The 22,740-nt window shown below is 42.9% G+C and overlaps 2 protein-coding genes across 2 annotated transcripts in view; one reads left to right on the top strand and one right to left on the bottom strand.

The window, feature by feature from the left end:
• Positions 1–14,180, top strand: part of ZCCHC17 (zinc finger CCHC-type containing 17) — an 87,301-nt gene extending 73,121 nt beyond the window's left edge. Inside the window, exons 6-8 of the mRNA XM_077150517.1 lie at positions 3,168–3,268; positions 5,050–5,192; positions 11,911–14,180. Coding sequence (XP_077006632.1) covers positions 3,168–3,268; positions 5,050–5,192; positions 11,911–12,072 — 406 coding nt within the window. The 3' untranslated portion in view covers positions 12,073–14,180. The remainder of the gene's footprint in view (positions 1–3,167; positions 3,269–5,049; positions 5,193–11,910) is intronic.
• FABP3 (fatty acid binding protein 3) lies at positions 13,279–21,729 on the bottom strand. The gene is made up of 4 exons (XM_077150518.1): positions 21,578–21,729; positions 17,195–17,367; positions 15,223–15,324; positions 13,279–13,838 (listed from the first exon to the last, which is right to left on the bottom strand). Exons 1-4 carry the CDS (start codon positions 21,648–21,650, stop codon positions 13,785–13,787), a joined length of 402 nt encoding a protein of 133 aa, XP_077006633.1. The 5' UTR covers positions 21,651–21,729; the 3' UTR covers positions 13,279–13,784.
• Between the last annotated feature and the right edge of the window lie 1,011 nt (positions 21,730–22,740).

Below are 22,740 nucleotides of genomic sequence, written 5' to 3'. Positions count from 1 at the left end.
TATAAAGCTAGGAAGTTATATTGGGGTCAGATTATGGCAGGTCTTGAATATCAGTCAAATAATATGAATTTAAAAGCCTTTTGAGCAGTTGAGTTTCCTGATTAGATTAATCTCCCCAGGTATCCCGTTCTCTGGCCTCACCCTCTTATACTTCTTCAGTAATCAGCAACCTTTCATTTTCCATCAGAATCTAGGATAAGTCTATATTTCATCTTCTCTCACTCCAAAGTGTTAACACTTTGTGTCCCTTCTCCCTGACATCTAATAAGTGAATCTGTAAATGGAAATGGCTAAAGGCAGTATCCCATTTAGTTGTAGCCAGTATAATATAGTTGTTTGAAAGCATTTTTCTGCGTCATCACACCATAATTATCCATTTGTATGTCTCCTACCATTCCTAGATTTTAAGCTTCTTGAAGACAAGCCCTATGTCCTATTAATTTTTGCATGCTTTCTCCTAGCACTAGTACTAGAACTGGTGCTTGCCACCCAAAAGTCATTTAAATATTAGTTGAACGGATATATAAGAAAGTTTAACCTGACAATGTGTGCCAGATGGATTAAGGGAGTTGAAATTGCAGGCAAGGGGACCAGTTAGAGGATTATCACTCTCTGCATGAAACATGATGGATCCTGACCTATCATGATAGCAGTCAGCACAAAAAGGGAGACATGGGTGAGTGACACATGTTGAATTGAACTGTTAGCTGGGAAATGTTCATTGGTTTGCAGTGTATTGAGAATCTATAGGATATTACAGTTGATTATAATGAGGGTTTAAGCTGCATATCAGACCATTTGATACTCAGTTTTACAAATAAGGACACTTGAGAGCCATGGACTTTGTTTTGCTCAAGTTATGTCCCCATGTTCCTGCCTTGCTTTTTGTTATTCAAGCTTCACTCTTTGTTTTGAACAGACTCTCTCCCATGATCCATACCAGAAAATTGATTGGCTATCCCCTGAGTACGACTCTTTTAGGCAAAAGCCAGGAATTTGAGCCAACATTTTCAGAACTTAAATTATATGTTAGTCTGCATTAATTGAGTAGCCACTTGTCACTTCTAGCTATTGAAATTTAAATTAATTAAAATTAAATAAAATTACAATTCACCAGTCACACTGGCCACATTTTAAGTCCCCAGTAGCCATATGTTAGTACATTATAGATTTATAGACTGTTTCCATCATTGCAGAAAGTTACTCCCTGCTAGGGTACAGGGAAGATAAGATATAGTCATTACTTTTAGGGTGCTGCTTAAGGTGCAGAGAGCGAAGCAAAATTATAAACAGATATAGCAAACTAAAATGACCAGAGGGTAAAATGCTATGGAAACACAAAAGAGTAAACTTTGCCTGTGATAACTGGGAGCATTTAGTAGAGGATATGATATTTGAGTGGAACTTTGAAGAATGGATGGGCCAGAACATGGTGTATCTGTCCTGTCATAAGCCTACATATCTCATGAAGCTCTTAGCTAAAATACGCTAAGTGGGTAGCTTTATTCTCCTTTGATCTTTCTGCCCTGCATTTCTCTGGGTAATGTGGCTAATTTGGCAGAATCTTTTTTGTTTTGCTAGACTAGAGAAACCTGAGGAATGGCTTGAAAATCTTAAGTGAAGATAGACTTCAAAGTTAGTCAGGTAAAGAAAAAATATTTTTGGGTGAAGAACAAACAAATTTCCACAAATATTTATGATTATTGTGTCAAAGCCTTGGCTAAGTGCTGGGCAAATAAACCCAAGTAAGATACTGTAACTTAAAGGGTTCACAGTCTAGAGAAGATACATATATAAATATATAGTGCAGTGAATAGTGTATGTACTAGGATTGAAGTGTGTTCAGGGTACAGAATTTGAAAGAGAGAGTGATCAAGGGTGATGCTTTTCAATTAAGCATTTTTTGAGTACATATTCTGTGCAGGTATTCTGTCTTAAACTAAAGGTTAAAAAAAAAGCTGTTACAACTGGGAGACTTATACTCTTGGTAGGAGTGTAAATTGGTAAAAAAAACAAACCATGGAAAATTGGTTGGTAGTATATGATATGATATAGATATGTGATATGATAAAGCTGATGCCTTAAGAGCCAGCAATTCCACTCCTAGGCATTTACCCAATAAAAATGCATACATATATTCATCCAAAGACATACTAGAAAATTCTTAAAAGCACTATTTATAATAGAAATTGCCCAGATACCCATCAACAGTAAAATACTATACAGCAGTGAGAATTAATGATCAACAACTACACAAAACCGTAAGGATGAGTATCACAAACATAGCATATTAAGCAAAAGAAGTCAGTCACAGAATGGTCAATACTCTGTGATTCCATTTGTATAATTTACAAAAATAGGTGAAACTAACTTTATTGTTAGAAGTCAAAATAGTGGTTACCCTTGGGGGAAGCATGTTCACTAGAAGGAAGTGAGTGAGGGGCTCTGAGGTGCGGTGATGTTGTTTCTCAATCTGAGTACTGCCTACGTGGATATGTTCAAACTGTGAAACTGATCAAATTGTGTACTTATGATGAACACTTTTTTCTGTGTTTATGTTACTTTGGAAAAAGTTTAGAATTTTTAAAAAGTGCTATAAGAACATGAACAAAGATTAATTCTGGCTGAGGAGCTCAAGGAAGAAAACCAATGGAAAGAGGGGTGGTAACTGAGCAGAGCCTTGGAATGTAGTGAAGTTTGGATGTAGTGAAGTAGTGAGGCAGGAGTCAAGAGAGCAAGCAGAACATTTGCAAGAGGGAATAGCCTGAGCAAAAGCATTGAACCATTGGACAGGTGAAATAGTCTGGTTTGGCCAAAGTTTGACCAAAGTAAAGATAAAGCTAGAAAAATAGATTAGAATGAAAAAGGCCTTGAATATCCAGGTAAGGATTCAGGCAAGGTGAGTAATTACATATTCATCCCCTGTGCATAGGTGAGATGAGGTCTATTCTCATTCATAATTGTTAATTCAGAGCTTTGTCCTGAATGGAAAAGGTTGGACTATTTCATGTTGTTGTTTTCATTGCCTGTCTCCTGCCCAACGGTTTTGTTTTTCTCTCCGTTCTTGCTGACAAAAAACAAAGCAAGAAAACTGACTTACAGCATTACTTTATCTTTCTGGCCACATCTCTTAAGACAGCCAGCAGTCAGTATCCTTTTCATTATAGGCAAGAAGAGCGGCGGAGGCGGTCCTTCCAGGATTACACTGGGCAGAAGATTACCCTTGAGGCCGTCCTGAACACTACCTGCAAGAAGTGTGGCTGTAAAGGTAAGGTGAATTCTCTGCCATCCCAGGCTTTCTCTCCTTGTGGCTAGACCAGTTTACAGGATGAAGGAGGCAGCCTTGTCTGAATTTAGCTTACCCTGTTTTTTAGTCAGGTATTGGCCTCACCTATTTATTCCTACTAGACTCACACCGGAAGTATGGCATGATGCTTTTTCATTTCTACCAGATGCTTCACCACTGTCATCACCACAACATCCTGTCTGCAACTGTTGATGCCTTGCCTTGCGCAAGGTCCCCATTTACTATTCCAGGAGGGGTAAGAATATTGGATTATGATACACTCTAAATTTTATCTCTTGGGACTGTTATTATTCTGCTGCAAAAATTAAGAAACTTGAAAATAGATTCCTTAGGGATCCAAGTTAAACCCTTTCTTCATCATTTTCATCTCTTTAACTTCAGAGTTTTGAATACAAATCCTTTTAGTAGTAAGAACAGGGAATATTCATTTCCCTTTTAGCTCTATTTCTTCAGGTTTCTTCTGATCTTTCTCAAATATTAAAGAGGTGTTTCAGCCTGACTCCCTTTCTTAGAACTATAATGAGCGAGGGATTGCCAGTTCTCATTTTCAGTGACCGAAATTTGTCACTCCTTCCTAGCTTTTTACTCATCTTGTTCTTTTGATTTTTCTACAATGAGTTGTAGCAGATTTGTGCTCAGGTTGAATTTGGGGAGTTTTAAGCCCCTGTTTATCATTAATGTAGAGGGAAGAAGGGAAAATAAAATTGAGAGAGAGAAAAACTAAGGGGAATTGTGGGAGCATTCCAGATATTTAGATAACTCTTTGTTGCATTTCCCTTCCCAGGCACCATTCACCTTCTGGACCCACAGGTGCAAAGTAGTTTACACATAACTTTTTCATTGTCTAATACAATTACTCTGTGCCCCTGAGGCAGAATCTACGATAAGCTTAAAGAAAGCCAGCTCTGTAGAGCATAGTATTTGTCAAAGGACCCCTTAATAACGTTAGAGGCTTAGAGAGGGCGGGGTCCTCTTACCTTCAGCTTTGTCCACCAGGTGTTACTTGAAGTAGAGGAAGACTGAAAGATGGAATTTGGCCCAGTCAGCAAAGATAATGCCAAAGGTAGTTGGTTTTGGTGTAACAGAAAGAGCACAGGGCAGGGAGGCATGAGACCTTGGATAAGTTTTAGTTCTGCAACTCTCTATAACCTTGAGCTACGTCTCTACTCTGGGTCATCATATCCTCTGCAAATGGAGTGTGTTTGATTTGATCATCTCTAAGACCCTTGCCAGAGCTGACAATCTGTGAATGTTCAGGGCCCCTAGGTGACTGCCTGTCTCTCTCTGTGTTAGCTTGGATGTGAGTGTCCCGTTCCTGCCAGTTGTCTAAGAGCTAACTTCCTACACTGCCACTTGGCCCCCTCTGTTAATTATTCTTCTCTCTGGAGTGGCCTTTTTCGTTGTCAGGAATATGTTCCAAAATAGATCTTTAAAAATTAATAAGCCCCAGTGCTAACAGAGGGCAGTCCAAGTCTGCATCTTCCCATCCTCTGCCGTTTCCTAAGCAGCATAAATGTTCCCCACAGCTCTAGGACCAGCTGCTAATCTGGCTCTGGTTGAGTGAGCATTGCCATCTTGAAGTGACAGAAGATCTGCTCAGAATCAAACAGTTGCTCTGAATCAACTCAGTAATTCCTTCCGAACCAGCTAGCCCCTTTCATGACCCTGTAGGAAAGATCCACTTGCTGAGAGGAGAGACTGGTTGCTCTTTCCTTTCTACCTGTTCTACTTCTCTTCTGCAGGCCATTTTGCAAAGGATTGTTTTATGCAACCAGGTGGAACTAAATATTCTCTGATACCTGATGAGGAAGAGGAGAAGGAAGAGTCAAAGTCATCAGAGTTTGAGAAGCCTGACCCCATGAAGAATTCTAGGAAAAGAAAGAAGGTAAGTGCTGTTTTACTTTTATTTCATTTATCATATTTGTCTAATTTGTGTTAAGAGATAGAGCACCCTGGGAAACTTTTAAAATTACTTTTGTGTATATGAGCTTTCTATTCACATGAACTCTGATTAAAAAGTTCTCTAGATATTGAAAAAGTTAAAATCTTTTTACCAAGATATAATCTAGCATTGTTGTCCTTTTACCTCATTATTAATCCCTTCATTATCTTTTATGCTTTGTATTTGTTTAGCATTTACAGTTTATAAAATGTCTTCAAATTTTTTATTTTCTTTTATCCTTATGCTATCCTATGAATTAAATACTGGCCAGAGCCAGTATTACTCTCCCACAATTTTACAGATGAAGGAAGTGACAATTCAGAGAAATTGACTGACTCACCTGAAGTCAAACAGCTATTAAAAATAGTACCGAAATAAGAAATAAGGATTTCAGATTCCAAATTCAGTATTCTTTTCCAAAAGTTCACCAGACTTCAACCATTCATTCGGTTCTTCAGTATTCTATTAACAAACAAGTGTGTATTGCATGTCTCATATATCTACCATTGTGTTAGATTTATGTGCTAGACTTATTAGGACTCATAAGGTCACTTCTTTGCTAGTTTTGCTTTGTTACCAGCTACCCTTACCAGCCATCTGACATTATTATTAATCTGTTTCTGTTCACTGCCATAAACCAAGACTCCAGGCTTCTAGTCTGTTTCCTTTCACCCTGTAAATCTTTAATTCCTGTAGGAAGTTGGCTTTCTTTACCAGTAGTAAGTTTTACCTGAGATTGACTTTTTGGAGTATTGTGAAAGCAGCAGATTCAGGCATTTTTTCCAACACTAGTCAGCTCTTGAAGCTGAATGTAGAATTGAATAGGTTCATCTGAAAGGAAATCCTTCAATAATCCACGTTTTTGCACTGCTCAGTGGGTAGCAGGAATACCTGATGTATGGAAGGCTCACGTGATAGACATTTACATGTAATAAAGGTCACAGCACCTACAGTCAAGGAGCTAATAGCCTGTGGAGAAGGCTAAGCAGCCAAGGTGTATCTGGTAGCAAAGAACAGAAATTCATTCAAACTAGTCCAAATAAAAAGGGGGCTTACTGGATCTCCTAAACATCCAAGAGCAGGCAATAAAGCATAGCCGGCCAACCAGGATTGAAACCAGAAAGTAAGAAACTGAGGCTGTTCGGCTTTCATCTCTGCTTTTTCACAAGTCTGCTTGTCTGTCCCATTTCTTTCTGTGGTATGGTGGAAGAGAATGACTAATGCAGAGCCTCTGAAATGGAGTACTGGGCATCTTGGGGAGCCAGGAAATGGCCCAGGATAGAGAAAGAATGTCACCTTTTCCAAGTAATGCCTAACATAATAGGCGTGCACTTAACTACCTTTGAATGGATAGACTTAAATCCCTTCTATCTGTAGCTTATCAGGCTCCTTCACTCAGTGAGACATCTCATTTTAGAAAGTAGTAGGGACTGACTCTTGCTCTGATGGTGAATAAGAATGAGGGGAGTAGGGGCATGTGTTGAATACATGCCCTTATCCAAAAATCTAGTATGCATTAGTTTAGTTCTATATACTTATTCAGTACCCAAGATAATTTTCTCCCCAATATCTGAAAACTGCACATCATTTTTGTTGGGCATAATTAAAACAAGAAGAAACTGTATTTGCCTGGAAATGGGGTATGAAGTGATTGGTAAAGGAGGAATAGAAGTTTTTATAGTAAAGGCCTGGGTAACCTTTCCATGAACCTGGGGTCTGCACTTCGCTGGCCTCTTTCACTTATCATATGCCATGTTTTTACTTAAAGTGAGATGAATAACAGTGAAGGTTTTGAGTAGAGGATCTGACTTACCTTTTAAAAGGATTATTCTGGCTGCAGTTTGAAAACTAGACTGTCAGAGAGCAAGGATAGCAAGCAGCGAGATAGTGAAGAGACCATTTCAGTAATCCCGATGAGAAATGATGGTGGCTTGGATTAGAATGATAGTAGTTGAGGTACGAAGAGAGTTGGTGTAGATTTTGAAAGAGCTGACAGAATTTGTTAAGGATTTGGATGTGAGCTAGAAAGGAGTTGAAAATGATTCCAGGATGTCTGAACTTAGCAGCTGGAGTAATTGAATTAAGATGTGAAAGAAGGTAAATGTGAGAGTGGTGAGCAATCAGGAATTTAGTTTGGGTTGCTGTCTGTAAAGATGGGAAAGAATTGGGGGTTGGGGGGGGGTGACTTGGGATATAGGAGTTGAGCTGTCTATTAGATTTCCAGGTGGTTAGTTGTAGATATAGTTTGGAGTTCAAGAGAGAGTCCAGGCTAGAGATCAAATTTGGGAGTCTTCTACATATAGCATATAGATGGTATTTAAATTTATGAGATTATATGAGATCACCTGGAGAGTGAACATAGACGAGAGAAAGGGTTTGAGGACTGAGCCCTAGTGTGCTTCAGCTTTTAGAGATTATGGAGATGAGATAAACCAGCAAAAGAGCAACCAGAGATGTAGACAGACAAGTAAGAGAATGTGGAGTGTGTTTGAAGGTGCCCAAGAATTGCACTGAATTTGTTTATGTGGAGGCCACTGGTAATCTTGACAAGAGCTATTTCAGTAGAGTGGTGGGGCAACAACCTGATTATAATTTTTAAGGAAGATTTGGTGTTTTGTAAATAGGAACTATTATGGCATTTTTTATTATTGACAAGAATGAGCCAGTAAAGAGGGAAAAATTGATGCAGGAAAGGGGACAATTCCTGGACTAATGTCTTTGAGTAGGAGAGAAGGAATAGGATTCGGTGCATAGTAAAGAAGCCACTCAGGATAATTTGTCACTCCCTGAAAGATTTTTTGATCCTTTGCCTTATCCTCTCTCTCATCTGACTTACAGGCCCTCACTTCCCTTCTATCATCACCACCACCACTGCTCCACCTGCCAAAACCATACTGTGCTTCAAAGCCATTATGCTTCAAAAACACAACGCATTTCATATCTTTGGTGAAGCCAGCCTTGGACCAAATTTATTTCTTTCCCTTGTATACCATGGCACTTTTTTTGTACTTTTCTTACACCATATACCATAGGCTGTCTAGTATCTTAGTCTTTCTCCTCAAGAAGATAATTTCTTCCTTAAAGGCTCATGATCCCTGATTTCTGACCTTACTCAACTATTACAAAAGACTAATTAATGGATATTCCTAGCTCATGGAAAATACTAAAATATTTGTTGAATATATGTACTCTACGGTCATAAGGTATTATTCTTTCCCTTGTTTCATAAAGTTGACTTAGGTTTGGAGGGAATGGTGACAGACACCACTATTTGAGTATGTTTACATCACCCTAGCACCTGTGTAGTGCTTTCTACTAATGGGTGCTTTCTATTCGTCTGAATTACATTAAGAATCTGTATGTCCTTATCACCTAAGCAAGATTGTAACCATGGCTCTCCACAGTGCTTTGTAGGTAGTAAAGTTCAGTAAATATTTGTAAGTTGATTTTTTTTTTTTAATCTTACCTTTACCTTTTCAAACTTTGGGAAGCTAGTCAGGCAAGTTCTAGCCTGGAATCGCCTTTATCCCACATCTCAGAGGTTTCCCTAGAGAATCAAGAACTCAAGAATGAATGAGTAATGCTTGCTTGATTTCTGGTCAAATCTTTTTTGTTGGGAGATGCTAAGTAAGGTGCTGCCTTTGATATAAAAACAGGACTAGAAAGAGCACCTACTTTGGGACCCAATCTGAGTCAAATCCAGGTTCCATCACTTTGTGATATTGGGTGAGTCACTTCATCCCTTTGAGGTTATTATAATGTTCTTTCCCTGAAGATATAGGGATACTTGTGCCCACTTAATAGATTTGTTGTGAAGATTATATCAGATAAGTATGCAAAGTGCCCAACCCAGGAACTAGCAAATAAAGTACCTGGTATTAGTTACTGTTACTCTCCTTTCTCGGTTTTTGTTTTTCTCCTGTGTTAGGCTGCTGTTGTCCCCTTTCAGGACTCCAGAGAAAATGGGTTGGGTGGCTGCTCTAGCAAGGTTTATGTGCTTTTGCTAGAGCACTGGCATTTCTCCCACGCCTGCTCGGGCATCTTGTCGTTGGCTCACAACCCCTAAGTTATTTTTTTACCCTTTGTGTGCTGTTTTTCTCCTCCCCCAGCCCCTACTTCCAGCTTTCTTCTTCAAGTACAACTTCTGAAGTTATTGTTCTTTGTCTTTAGCTCAAGGCTAGATACAAACTGAAAAATGATACCACCTGCTGGAGATGGGATTTTCTTTGTTCAGGCTACAAAAGTTCTTTTGTATCAAAACTGAGGTCTAGGAGAAGACCATATCCTCAAATCTTCCTCGATAGCTAGAGGTCTAGTTCCACTAGGAACTATCTTATTATTACCATAATAAGATGAGGAATGCAAAAAGCTTTCTAGAATTTAAAGCACTATTTGGGTGTGAGACAGTATTACTCTCCTTCCTTATTTATTTATCCAAGGTGGGTCAGGCTTAGAGGATATTGGTCCCAGACTCTGTGTTGGTTTACTTTCCTGGGACTCTGCCCTCCCTCAGGGGCAGAACCTCATGAAGCTCCCAGAGCCGTATTTCCTGTGGTGAGCTTTTAGGGGCTTGCCATCCTGGAGGATGCAGCACCATAAACCAGGGAATTTTGCCAGCTGTCAGCACTTCTAGTCAAGGTTCCTACAACTTGGTAATGTAGTAATAAAAACTCCAGGAAAGAATTTTGGTTTAAACTCCTTTCAGAACACTGACTCTTCTGCTATAGATACTTGACTAGTCTATCAGAATACCTTGAATACCCTGGGATTTTCCTAAAATGAGAGAAAAATACTTTTAGCTTCCTCTGAGAGCCTACTGTGTATCGGGCACTATAGTAAGTGCTAATCTTTAATTCTTATAGCTTCCTTTGAAGTAGGTATTTATTATTCCCAGTTTACTGAGAAGAAAACTGAGGTTCAAAGTTAAGTCACTGTTCTCTGTCACACAGCTAATAAGTGACTGAATTGGAATTATTTTATCTTATTCCAGAATCGTTGTTCTGACTACCATGGGTATATAGGAAGAGGGGCCTGCACTATAGAGGACAATTTGGGAGATTTCTAGCACATGTTCTACATTCAAATCCTAACCCTCACCTGGAGTATGTGGTTCTCAACTTCTCTATACCACAGTTTGTTCACTGTAAGATGGGCATAGTGTTTTCTACCTCACAGTGGTAATGGCAGTTCGGTGGCAAAACACCAAGTGTGTGTAAATTCTCAGAATTAGGTAGGACCTCCAGTTCATCGGCATTGTGTTCAGAGAGCACACTGTATGGGTGGTGCAGGCCTTCTCGTGTCCCGAGTCCCTTATTGTGGCCCCTGGGGCAGACTAGTGATTTAAAACAACTAATAATAGCCAAGGGATATGTGAATTTCACTGAATATAAATTATACTCTCATTAAATCTTTATCACACCTATGAGACAAGTATTATTTTTCTTCTCTCCATTTTATATTTGGCGAGTCTAGGTCTCAATGAAGTGACAGCTACAGAATTGTAAGTGGTAGAGCCAGAACACAAATCTAGGCCTGCCTGACACCTGGTCCAGGGTTTCCACCATTTCCCACAGCCGTCTGCGAAGACCTCCATGTATTACTCGGGCAGACTCACGGTTCTCAGGGCACTGACTGTTAGCCCACAGGAAGAACAGGCGCGCCATCCTCTGTGCTCTCCCTTCCTCCTCCAGTGCTCTCCCTCTTCCTAGAAACCCTATTTAGATATTTGGAGTCCAAGGAAAAGGCTTGAGTAATGCTTAAAAACTGCCCTGAACACCCCATAGGAGATTCGAAGTCTACCTTCCATTCTTTCTACTGTCACTTTGGAACAAGCTATGATGGGAAGATCCCTCTTTGGAGTCTACACGCCTGCCTTCAAACTCAGGTTGCCTACCTGTTATGTGGATGTTTTTTGGGAAAAGTTCTTTCTGAGCTTTGTTCTTCCTGTGTATAACCTCGTAAGATGGTGTAAAGGTTAATGATAATAAATATTCAAGGGTATCAGTTAGAGACTCATTAATTAATAACAATTATTTTCCCTAGAAGCAGTGTCTAATCAAAGCCAATTGAGGAGTTACAAGTCCTAAATCTATTACTCTTTTATTCTGTGACCTTAAATGATTAAGTCACTGTCTCTAGATAGACTGGGTGATCTCTCAGGGATCCCTTACGCTTGTATATCCTGGGCTTTTAAAAATGAAAGTAATAGATGTTTGTTAAAAAAAAAATCAAACTGGACAGAGTTACACTAAATAAAAAGTGGAAGACCTCTCCCTTTCCCCATTCAGTTCATTCCTAAGGTAATACTTGTTACCAATTTGATGTGTGTGCTTTCCAGTGTTTTCTGTATATTGAACATATACAGGTATATAAATATATTTATATATATGCATACATTGTGTGTACACAAATATATAGATATATATGTATATGTTAAATGCACTAAAATCTACAATATATACTGTATATGACTTGTAATTTAATTTGTTTTGGCCATTTATTAATAGTTAGTACTTAATGATTTATTTTATTAAGTTTAATAACAATGTTTTATTCCATTGCAAAAAAGTCTTGTTATTTAAATGGTCTATATTGATTATGTGCCATGATTCTTTAAAGTAAATATACATGTTTAATGCTAGTTTTTAAATTTTCTTTTCAGGAAAAGAAGAAAAAGAAACATAGAGACAGGAAGTCATCTGACTCTGATAGCTCAGAGTCTGAAAGTGATACAGGCAAGAGGACAAGGCATTCATCAAAAGACAGCAAGGGGGCAAAGAAGAAGAAAAAAAAGAAGAAGCACAAGAAGAAACATAAGGAGTGAGAGTAGAGAGTGGAGGGGTGGTTGAGAAAGTAAAGTACCCAGAACCGTATCCCTTGAAGCCCTGGCTCCTGGAAAGACTCAATAGCAAGAGTATGGCCTCCCACCCCATTGACTCTTCTCCCTTGGGAGATAGCAGCAGGCAGGTTTGAGAGTTAGATGTTAAGAGCAGCTGCCTGAATTGTTGTTTCCTTATCACTCCTGGTCCCTTCGCAGGTGATCTCTGCAGCTCACCCATTTGTTCACTCAACTTCATTCAGCAGGAAGTTCCATTGCCATTTCTAGCTGCCACTGCTGGAGCTGGACTCCTGTACTGGCTCCCAGGCTACAGCCACAGGTACTGCCGTGGACATGAGTCGTTGCAGAACAGAGCAATTGCCCCACCCCTGCTGCATCCACTATAGGAGGAAAGAGCCCCTTCTTTGGTAGCATAAGGGGGGAGTATGGTTAAGAAGTGGTGCTCACTTTTTCCAGTCTCCCAACATGGTTCTACTATATAGAAGTAACAGCTAATGGCCACACCAGAAAATAATCATCCAGTGACTAAGCTTATATGTGACATTCCTCCAGACCACTGAACCAGACAGCCCAATCCAAGATCATTGCTGTACATTGATTTACTAGTGTGAGTCTTTTCAGTTCCACTTCCAGTCTCTGTTTAAATTTCTGGCACTTAATGGCAGTGTGTTTGATTTTAAACCTTCTGAAAGTTTGTGTTCCTTTAGTCCCTCTTGTTGGCTAATATTACAGACTTAAAAGTCAGTGAACCTGCATTAGTTGCCCCCCCCCAAAAAAAAAACCATTTAAAATGTTACCTTAGACCTTGGCTAGAAGCCCAGCTAAGTTACAAAGCTAGAAACATTAACACGTCACAGCTTTCTTAGGAGATCACTCTTAAGCCCTCCCTTCTGCAGTGATCAAATGACCTCTTCCCCCAGAACTGATTAGAGAGTTTGTAATCATGAACTGTGGTCTGGGGCATAGAGGGGAGCTCAATGGTCATCTTGGCCAGTGATTCTCTTCTTCCACCACACTGTAACACAAGCCTGGACAACAAATCCTGAGCCTGTGTTCTGGAAAAGGAACAACACAGCATCCCAAGAGAAGAGCGACTATACAGACCCCACAAGCATTCTGTGTAGTAAAGGCACTTTCAGTATCCAAGCATGAGGAAGCCCCACCACTGATTTATCCAAGTTGGGCCAACTCAGAGAGGACAGTGTAAAGGCAAGTGTTAGGTACAGATGTTTTATTATTGACCATGTGAATTGACTGGCATCAAATTGGACAGAATTACAGGAAATAAAAAGTGAAAGACCTCTCCCCTTCCCCATTCAGTGCTAATTACCAGTATCCCTGAGACTGTTCATTCTAGTCTCTTCTCCAGTGCTTCTCTCTCTGGGTGATCTCTAGGCAGTCATTTCTGCAGTATAGCACACAGGAGAAAAAGATTTTCAGAGTCATGCAACCAAAGGCAAAGAGTCAAACGGGTGGCCTTGGGCTTTGCTTTATTGACCTCAGAGCACCCTTTAGATGCAGTTAAAAACAAACATACAATGGGAACTGGAACTGGATCCAGGCTGGTGCCACCTGACCCAAGAAAATTCACCGAAGTGGACTTATACAAAATCTTAGAGGAAAAGATGAGTCAATCTGGTGCTGAATCCAGTGGTGGCCGATTGGCAGAGGAGCAGGCAGTGATGGAGCAGGCATGGTCATGCCCCTTTCTCATAAGTGCGAGTACAAACTACACTGCCATAGGTGAGTGTCTGGAAGGAAAGAAAGAGTTATATTAGGGCAGGTGTGGGGGCAAGAGAGGTATTGGGAGCACTCTCCATTATGATGGGGACAGCTCTCTACCTTCATAATAATCTTTATTGAGTACCTACAATGGCCAGGTACTTTACATATATATTTTTCTGATCCTTACACCAACTCTCCAATTTAGAGATGAGGAAATGTGAATCTGGAAAGAAGCTGTAACTTGGTCTAGATTCCAGAGTGTGTTTCTGCCTCTTGTACCATTCTACTTCATCTCTGGTGCCTGAGACTGTGTCCAGCACATAGTAAACAAATAGATAAATAAAAGTATTCTGAAAATTCGTGGGAAAGTGCTGTGGTAAGCCACCAGCTGTCCATTCATTCTTCCTCTAACTTATGGTAGTGCCAGAGCTAGAGCCCCAAGTCCCCACCATCTAATCTGGTATATTAAAGCCAAATTCATAGCCTCCTGTCAAAATACAGTCCAATTACCAAGTGAATATTTGGGACTGCAGATCACATCCCCAACAAAATATTCCTAATTCTGTAGGGTCTTCTGTCCTGTGGGAGTGCAAGGATGCAGTAAGCTGTGTTTACTGACCCAAGGAAGTCTACAGTTAAGATGCTGAGGTGAAAAGCTTAGAACCCACAGGGTTAGGAGGCAGAGACCACAGGTGACTGTTCTTTCTGCCCCAGGATCTAGAGGTGTTCAGTCAAGGCTACATTCTCCAAGTGGAGTCAACAAGCTTGTCCTTTAAAAAGACTTGCCAGCCTGGTTGTGTCACTTCCTACCCAGACTGAAGTCAAGTACTTATAGTAGTCAGCACATGGAAAGCATTGAGGAGGTAGGGCTGCAATGGAAGGAAAGGGTCTGGAGGATCAGCCACCAGCCTTCCCTAGGTTTTACGTGTGACAGTGCAATCCTAGGGAAAAGGGAATGCTGTGATAAGAGGTAGGAGTCTCTGCTAGAGGGTCTGGAGTCAGATTTGGCTCTGGTTTCTACCTCTAACTAGAGCGAAGGCAAGGAAGCAAGATAGAAGGAAGAATCTCATCTGAGGTTATAGGGCACCTGATACCATGCTGGTTCTTTGTGCTATGCACAAAAATGTCTCCCTTAGACATCACAGCAGCCCTACCCATTTTATAGTTGGACTCAGAGAAGGTGACTTGTCCAAAGTCATGTAGCTTATAGGCTAAGATTTTAATCTAAGCCTGTGTGATTCCAAAGCCACTACAGAGAAAATTCCCACTTAAATACCATCCAGCCCCTGCCTCTCCCCTCCAGTGTCCCATCTTTTGGTTCCAGGTTACAATTTTTGCTTTTTAAAACAGGTCCAGGTCAAGGGGAATAGTCGTAACCAATTAGTGAGGCTCCAAATTTGCTGATCTTACCAGAATGAGTTTCCCATCCTTTATCTCCCGTACAAGTGTCGTCTCTTGTCCATCCCACTTCTGCACATGGACAAGTTTGCCTCCATCAAGTGTCACAGTGGACTGTGGAAAGAGGGTAGGAGCCTGAGCTGTCATCAGGGGGACAGGATGGGTCTCTTACCCTGGGGCCACAGAAGACTCAGCCTCTGACCCAAGCTAGTTGACGTTAGAACCAGAGTTCAAGCACCCTACTTCCCACCTAGCTGCAGGATGTCCAATTCACCTCCACCCTCTGCTCCACTGCTGCCAAGTGTTGGGCCAAGTAAGGGAGAGGCAGGCAGTGTGATGGAGCTAGACAGCAGGGTTCTCAGAAGCTTTTGAGATGGGCACTTAGCCAATATGCAGGGGTGTCCCTTAGCCTCATTTCTCTTAGTGGCCATGTACCAGTCTATATCCCTGGAAAACCTGGGTGAGGTGTGGTAGTCCTAAGAATCTCTCTCCAGTATTGTGGTTATCACACATAGTGTCTAACAGTTTTCCCCCTGGTATTAGAAGTATTGGAAAATTTGACTTGCCTCCTTTTATTCCTGCCCCTCTTGTCTATACCATATGACTCCTTCAGTTGACCAGTGAGCAGCAATTACAGGGTCCTGGGACTGAGTGCCCTTGAAGTGTTCCACATCCCTTGGTCCAATGCCCACTTAGTCGTCTGGGCTCTGCCACTCTGCATCAACTGGTTCTCATTTGGCAGCTCTCCCAGGCCTCTCTTCTGGAGGAATTTGGGGGCTCTGAGCCAGGCTCTGGGACCATGGCTGAATTTGCATTCAGTAAGGAAATCCAGGAAGACTATTTCAGGTACTGATGCCCACTTTCCTCATTCTCATTCCCCCAGCTTTCTGCCCTCTCACAGCAGATTATTTTTGGCCTGGGCACCCCAGAGGACTACTAGTGTGTTTTACTGGGGTTCCTGCCCCTCAAGAAGGTGGCAGGTCCAAGGAGGTAGGGGCCACTTTTAGCCAGCTGCCAGCTTTGGGCACCATCTCCAGGCTCTGCTGCCAGACTCCTATGCCATCCTGGGCTGGGTTCTGGGTTCTCTTCCTCTGTAAGGAGCCAGACTCTACCCTGTCTTTGCTGAGGAAGAAGAAAAAGCATAGGTGCTGGACAAGAGGGTGAAGGTGGGGAAGACTCCTGTAGGGGCACCCTGTAAAGGTTGAAACTCCCTTTGTTCTCTCTCTGCCTGGCCCAGAGCTGGAGGCCTGCGACAAGCTGTCAAGATACATAGAACCACTACAAGGTGACAGAGCCCTGAGACGGGGGGTAGGTTGTCCCTCCCCCCACCAGAAGGTAGGGGGTCTGAGACTTGGTATAAAGAAACACAAACATACTCCAGACAATATGAATGTCCTGTCCTGTAACCTTTAGCTCTTCCTGCTTGTCAGCTGGCAGCATTAGAAACAGGGTCATTGGCCAAGCCCAGGAGTTGGGGTTTGAAGAGGAGGAAGCATTGAAGTTAAATCTTAAGTCTCTTGTCCTGGCTGCATTCTGTATTGCTGCAGGCCAGGATTGACCTGTTCACTCTGACAGGCCCATATTTCTGGGCATGATTCCCAAAGTACTTCAGATCACAGCCATGGCCCACATAACTCCCCCATCTATGGAAGGGGAAAGAAACCCAGAACTGTTGTGTGCCTTCCACAAGGTCACCACCCAGCTGGAGCTGAGGTAGACACAGGTCAGAACAACATTCTGACTCTCTGCTGCCCATAAGGCTAAGATTTTCATCCTAGCACTCTTAGAGGCAGGAGAATATATGTTTAGGTACCTGGGACATGGACATTGCAACCCAGCCCAGGCTTTTTTATGGAACTTTTTTCATTTAAATCCTTCATAATAGCCTGTCCTTCACATGCCATGACAAGGCATCGAGACTACCAGCCTATTCCTCTTCAGGGTCTCAATGCCCTTAGCCTCCATGCCTGCTTCCCTGACTCACCTTGACTTTCCTGTCGTCTGCTGTTGTCTCATCAAACTCCACCCCTAGTTTGAAGCTGATCTCTGTGCTCTTGAAGGTGCTCTGTGTCTTTATGGTAATAGTGTCTCCATCCTGTTCAATGATTGTGGTAGGCTTGGTCATGGCAGCCATCTGTCTGGTGGCAAAACCCACACCTGAGGAAGGAAGAAGGTTATGAGTGTATGAGCTGGAGTGGTTAGGTGGGTACAATGAGAAACAGAACTGGATGTGGAGAAGAGGGTGTGGAAAGCCTTTGTGTGGTCATTTTTTAAAAAAAATTTTTATTGAGAAATCTTCACATACATATATTCCATACATGGTGTATAATCAGTGCCTTACAATGTCATCACATAGCTGTGTGTTCATCATGATGATCATCTTTTAGAACATTTGCACCACTCCAAAAAAAAGAAACAAAAAAAACTCATACCTACCACACACCCCACCCCTCCCTCTCATTGACCACGACTATTTTCATCTACCCAATTTATTTTACCATTTGCCCCTCCTATTATTTATTCATTTATTCATATTTTTCTACTCCTCTGTCCATATCCTGGACCAAAGGATCATCAGACACATGGTTTTCACAAATACAGTCACATTGTAAATGCTGTATCTTTACACAATTGTCTTCAGGAATCAGAGCTACGGAAGCGCAGCTCAACAGTTTCAGGTACTTCTTCCACCCATCCCAATACACCATAAACCAAAAAGGGATATCTATACAATGCATAAGAATAACCTCCAGGACAACCTCTCATCTGTTTGAAATCTCTCAGCCACTGAGACTTTATTTTGTCTCATTTCTTTCTGCCCTCTTTTGGTCTAGAAGGCTTTCTCAATCCCTTAATGCCGGGTCCCAGCTCATCCTAGAACTTCTCTCCCATGTTGCCAGGGAGCTTTACACCCCGGGAGCCATGTCCCACATAGAAGGGAGGGCAGGGAGTTCACCTGCCGAGCTGGCTTAGAGAGAGAGGGGCCACATCTAAGCAACAAAAGAGGTTCTCTGGGGGGTGACTCTTAGGCTTAATTTTATGTAGGCTTAGCCTATCATTTGCAGGAATAAATTTCATAGGGGCGGTCCCCAAGATCGAGGGCTCAGCCTCTTGATATGATTGCCCCCACTGCTTGTGAGACTATCAGAAATTCTCTAAATGGGGAAGTTGAATATTGCCCCATTTTTCCTCATTCCCACAAGGGGATTTTGCAAATACTTCTTTATTCACTGTGTGTAGCCATGTTTTTAAATTCACTTTTTCTCTTAGCTCAGTGAACAGATACTATTGACCCCATTAAGTAGATGAGAAAACTAAAGAACAGTCATGCCATAGCAAGTCCATGGAAGAGCTGGGATTAGAATAAATTACCATTTTTTGAGTGCTTTCTGTGTGCTAAGAACTGTACCTGCATTGACTCATTCAACTCTTCTAGCCTTTCTGAATGGTTGAGACTCAACCCCATTTTACTGATGAAAACATTAACACTGTATTGAAGTCTGGGGTCATAAATCTGGGATTCAAACCCAGAATTGACTCTAGAGCTCTCTTAACTGCTCAGTTCTGTGGCCTCCCTAGGCTGAAGCACAGGAATTCCCTTTGAGGTCACGTTAGCATCCTGTGGTGTGAACATCAACGTTCACCACAAGATGAAGAAAGAAGAGAAATGCAGACTTTACCTATCAGAACCTTAGGAACAAGTATTTTCCACCTTTGGAAGTTTTTGTCCCAAAACCTAAGAAGCACTGATGCCCTTGACCCTAGGCATGATAATAAGGCATTTTCAAAACCTCTTTTCCATGACCTGGGAGGAGGTCAAAAAGATTTTTTTCCCATTGTATGTATTTAGGAGGCCGTGAAGTGATAGTGACAATGAGTTAGTGCATCAAGTCTCCCGATTTCTAGCCCCCTGCCATGTGGGGACCCTTATGACACAAGCATGGCTCCGCTAAGGTCCTAAGAGACCTGGCACTGGGTGAGGAAGAAAGAGACCTTTTAGGCAAAGCCTTTACCTCTTCAGGTTGTGGCTTCCCTAGGCATCTGTCCTTTGGTCACCAATGTCCCATCATAACTACTGTCCTGCCCCAGCAGCCTAAGCTGAACTGTCCTCTAAAGCAGAGGTGAGATGGTATGTGTGGTCTCCAAATGTCTACCATGTAAGTGCTTGCTGTTTGTTAAGGAAACAAACAACCCTTGCATGGATTGTTTTACTTAGTGCTCATAACAGCCCTGAAGGGTAGGTTTTATTATCCCTATTTAAAAAATGAGGCTCAGAGAGTGAAGTGACTTGCCTGAAGTCAAACAGAGTAAGTGAATTATCTGGGTTTAATTGGCTTTAAAATGTTCACCATTACCCCTGAGCTATTTTGACTCCCAGCATATAATCCAGGCACCAAACCTACCAGATGTGCTTTCAGTCACTGGTGCCAGGCTGAGCTTCTTTGCTCCTGAGAATCTTTGGTCTAGAGCGAGAGGGCTGTGCTGATGCCAGCCCACCCTGCTTGGCCAGTAAGGGACTTGGCCTTGCCCCTGGCCTCAAAGTGAGTCAGTAACCACACGCCCCAGCACAGAGCAAGGCCTACACCAGGAGCTGTGATTGCCTAGCACCTACCCAGAGGTGTGAAGTGTTCGAGGAAGGAAACCACCTTTGGGTGAGCCAAAAGAAACTAAAACAAAATGGACTGACAGAATTTAAGAGACTCGGAAAAGCTGAGTTCTACTTAGAAAGAAGGTAAAGCTATTTACTGAACTTGCTAAGGAGGGTCTTTTCCCATGTATTGGGCCTCAGCCTTTCTATCTGCACAATGAGAAGAGTAGGCTGGATAGAATCTTAATCCCCTAACATAAGGAGTTGCCCAAAGGCAGTATATTTTTAGGGAAACTAGCCCCCTAACCCAAATTGAAATAGAATAAGGGGACAAAACTGGTAAGAATGTTGCAGCCCAGTTCAAACACTTGGCTCTTTGGGTCCAGTGTTCACGGGCGGGGCGGGGGGAGGCTTGAAAGGACGAACTAGGGCTTTCCAACTTCCCCAACAGCTGCCAAGGCCCCTGCTTCTCCAAGAATGAAGTCTCTGGACATAGTGCCAAATTAGGGTAGGAGCAATTGAAAGCTTTGACCTACACTTGTGTTTCAGAAAAGTACTAGAAGCAGAGATGAGGTGTCTAATCCCCCCTGCCAGTTCTTTGGGCATTTAAAGCAACCCAGTCCTCTGCCCAGGGAAGCAAGCATGGAGCCTGGCTCTTAACCATGAGCACCATTCTGTTTTCCCTTGCCCCAGCCTGATCTAGGATAATCTCATACCTAAAGATTTCGGAGAAAGCATGTCACCCTCTCCATCTGCCCAAAACAGGAGCAGAAGGGCTGAAGTCCATCATTAGTTAAGCAATTTTACCACTCTTACGTGGAAAAACTCTGGATGTCATATCTGAGAAACCTGTTTTCATTTTCTATTGGGAATTGTTAAGATGTTTCTAATCACTCTGGCCTTTAGTTTCCCCATCTGTTGAGCAAGGCAACATATAAGCCCACCAAGGTCCTCACCTTCTGTAAGATTCTTTGAATCTTTATTCTCACCCATTCCCAACACTATACAGCTATCCCTACCCTCCTAGAACAATGACCTTCCCTGCCTTTAACAGGCCTTGATGCTATGTGGGACCCTCTGCTGTGGGCTACCTCCACTTTACCCCTCCCCAAGGGATGGCTGGGCCTTGGGATGTAAGAAATGCCAGTTGGTGAACAGGCCTCACCCTACCACTAAGATCACTGACAATGATTAAAGCCTAATTACAATCACTGCAGGACAGGGTCAGAGACTGACTGGTGAGAAAGATAGCATCCTCCAGCAACAATCTTCATCCCTAATCCAACATGGAAAGGCAAACCGTTGCTAATCTGGGTAAATCCCTATCACCTCCTCCCCATATCAACTCACCACTCCCTACTCCTCCCTCTCCCACGTACTAGGCATTTCCTGCTTTAGGCTGCGGTACACTCCCTGTCTGCCCCATTCCCCTTGCCGTATTCAGTCTCCTCCGATTTTCTAAACAACCCATGTCACTCCTTGTTTCTTTCCTAGTTAACCTTCCACTTTCTGGTCTGCTCTCCTTTTGTCCAACCCCCACCCCTCTACTTCCAGAGCTTACACTCTTCTTCCTAGAAAGCAGCTCCGTGTCACATCTGCCTCCTTCCTCAGCCTACCTAGTTGTCCCTCTCCGTCATCAGGTTCGGACCGTGAAAGCCCGCTCCTAATAAGCCACGGCATGCCACAGTCCTCCACCCCTCCCCCACCCCCAAACCTTGACCAGAAGGGATGCTGCCTGAGCATAGGGTACCAGTAATGCAGGACCCGAGGCTCGCTCACCGAGAGACTTCATGTAGTCATCGAATTTCTGGCTGTCCACTAGCTTCCAGGTGCCCAGGAAAGCGTCCACCATGGTGAGGCTGAGTTAGTAGGGAGAGAAGCGATGGAAGAGAGCAAGCGTGCTACAACTCCAGGACCGGCGGCTCCCCTGCCCGCGCTGCAGCTTTAAATAGCATTTGGATCACATGATGAGATGTGGCCCACGCCCCTGGCTCCCGAAATAGGAAGCCCTAGGCTGACGCGCAACCTCGAGGAGCTGGCCTCCCAGCCCCCAGCTCTCCAAGGGGGAGCTGTCCTGGCTGTGGCACTCCGCCTGCCTGCCTCGGCGTCGGTGCTTGACCTCCAAGTCCCTGCCCCTGGTTAGCAGGATCTGCACCCTTTCCTAGTCTCAAGGCGCTGGTCAGAACCTGAGAAGAAAGGCTGAGGGCAGGGTATCCCAAGCTAGGGTGCACACCGTGGACATCTTCCATCCCCAGTCCCTCCCCGGGCTTGGGGTCAGAGCAGAGACCAGAGAATAAAGAAACAGAACAGCTAAACTGATTGATGCCCCCGGCTGACTTGTTGTGGCACAGGTATAATTGTCCTAATTTAATGCAGGTGAGCAGCAGGGGCTCAGTGGGGAATTGACAAGGTCACAAGGAGAAAGTAGAAGGGGGTGAATTGAATCCTGGTCTAGCTGGCTCCAAATCTTGCTCTCTCCCTTCCCTCCCCTCCAACCAGTAGTGGGATAGTCACAATAGGCAGTGTCCGCAGTTGAGCTGCTCTGGGCTAAAGTATGACCCCCCTGGTCCCTGCCTTTTATGCTCACCCCTCCCTGCAGAATATCTCTGCCGTCAGCTCCCCCACCGACTCCTGCAGGTACTCCAGGCTTTTCTGACCGAAATACATAGCCCTGGGCTTTTTGCTCAGAGTTTATTCCACAGCCTTCTTACTGCTACCACCCCAACTACAGCCCTTTCTCTAACCTCTGCGCTTTCTGTGCTGCAAAGTGAGCCTGTGCTCACTTAGAACTTTTAAGTCACCCCTTTAAAGAGCCTACAGTGTGGATGTCTCACACTTTACAGCTTACAAAGCATTTTTTTTTGGATGCATGGATCAGGAATCGAACCCCTGTTTGCCACATGAAAGGCGAGTATTCTACCACTGAACCACTCATGCACCCT

This window comes from Tamandua tetradactyla, chromosome 2, assembly GCF_023851605.1.
Source record: "Tamandua tetradactyla isolate mTamTet1 chromosome 2, mTamTet1.pri, whole genome shotgun sequence".
Lineage (NCBI taxonomy): Eukaryota > Metazoa > Chordata > Mammalia > Pilosa > Myrmecophagidae > Tamandua > Tamandua tetradactyla.
Note: the sequence above shows the minus strand (reverse complement) of the source record. Positions and strands in the feature narration are given on the sequence as shown.

Bases quoted from the DNA above. Each gene is read 5' to 3' on its own strand.
- FABP3 (XM_077150518.1), bottom strand. From the start codon at position 21,650: ATGGTGGACGCTTTCCTGGGCACCTGGAAGCTAGTGGACAGCCAGAAA. The intron at 17,368-21,577 runs GTGAGCGAGCCT...TTCCTTCCTCAG, and splicing joins TGACTACATGAAGTCTCTCG to GTGTGGGTTTTGCCACCAGA. The intron at 13,839-15,222 runs GTAAGATCAGCA...CTTTCCTTCCAG, and splicing joins AGGATGGGAAACTCATTCTG to ACACTCACCTATGGCAGTGT.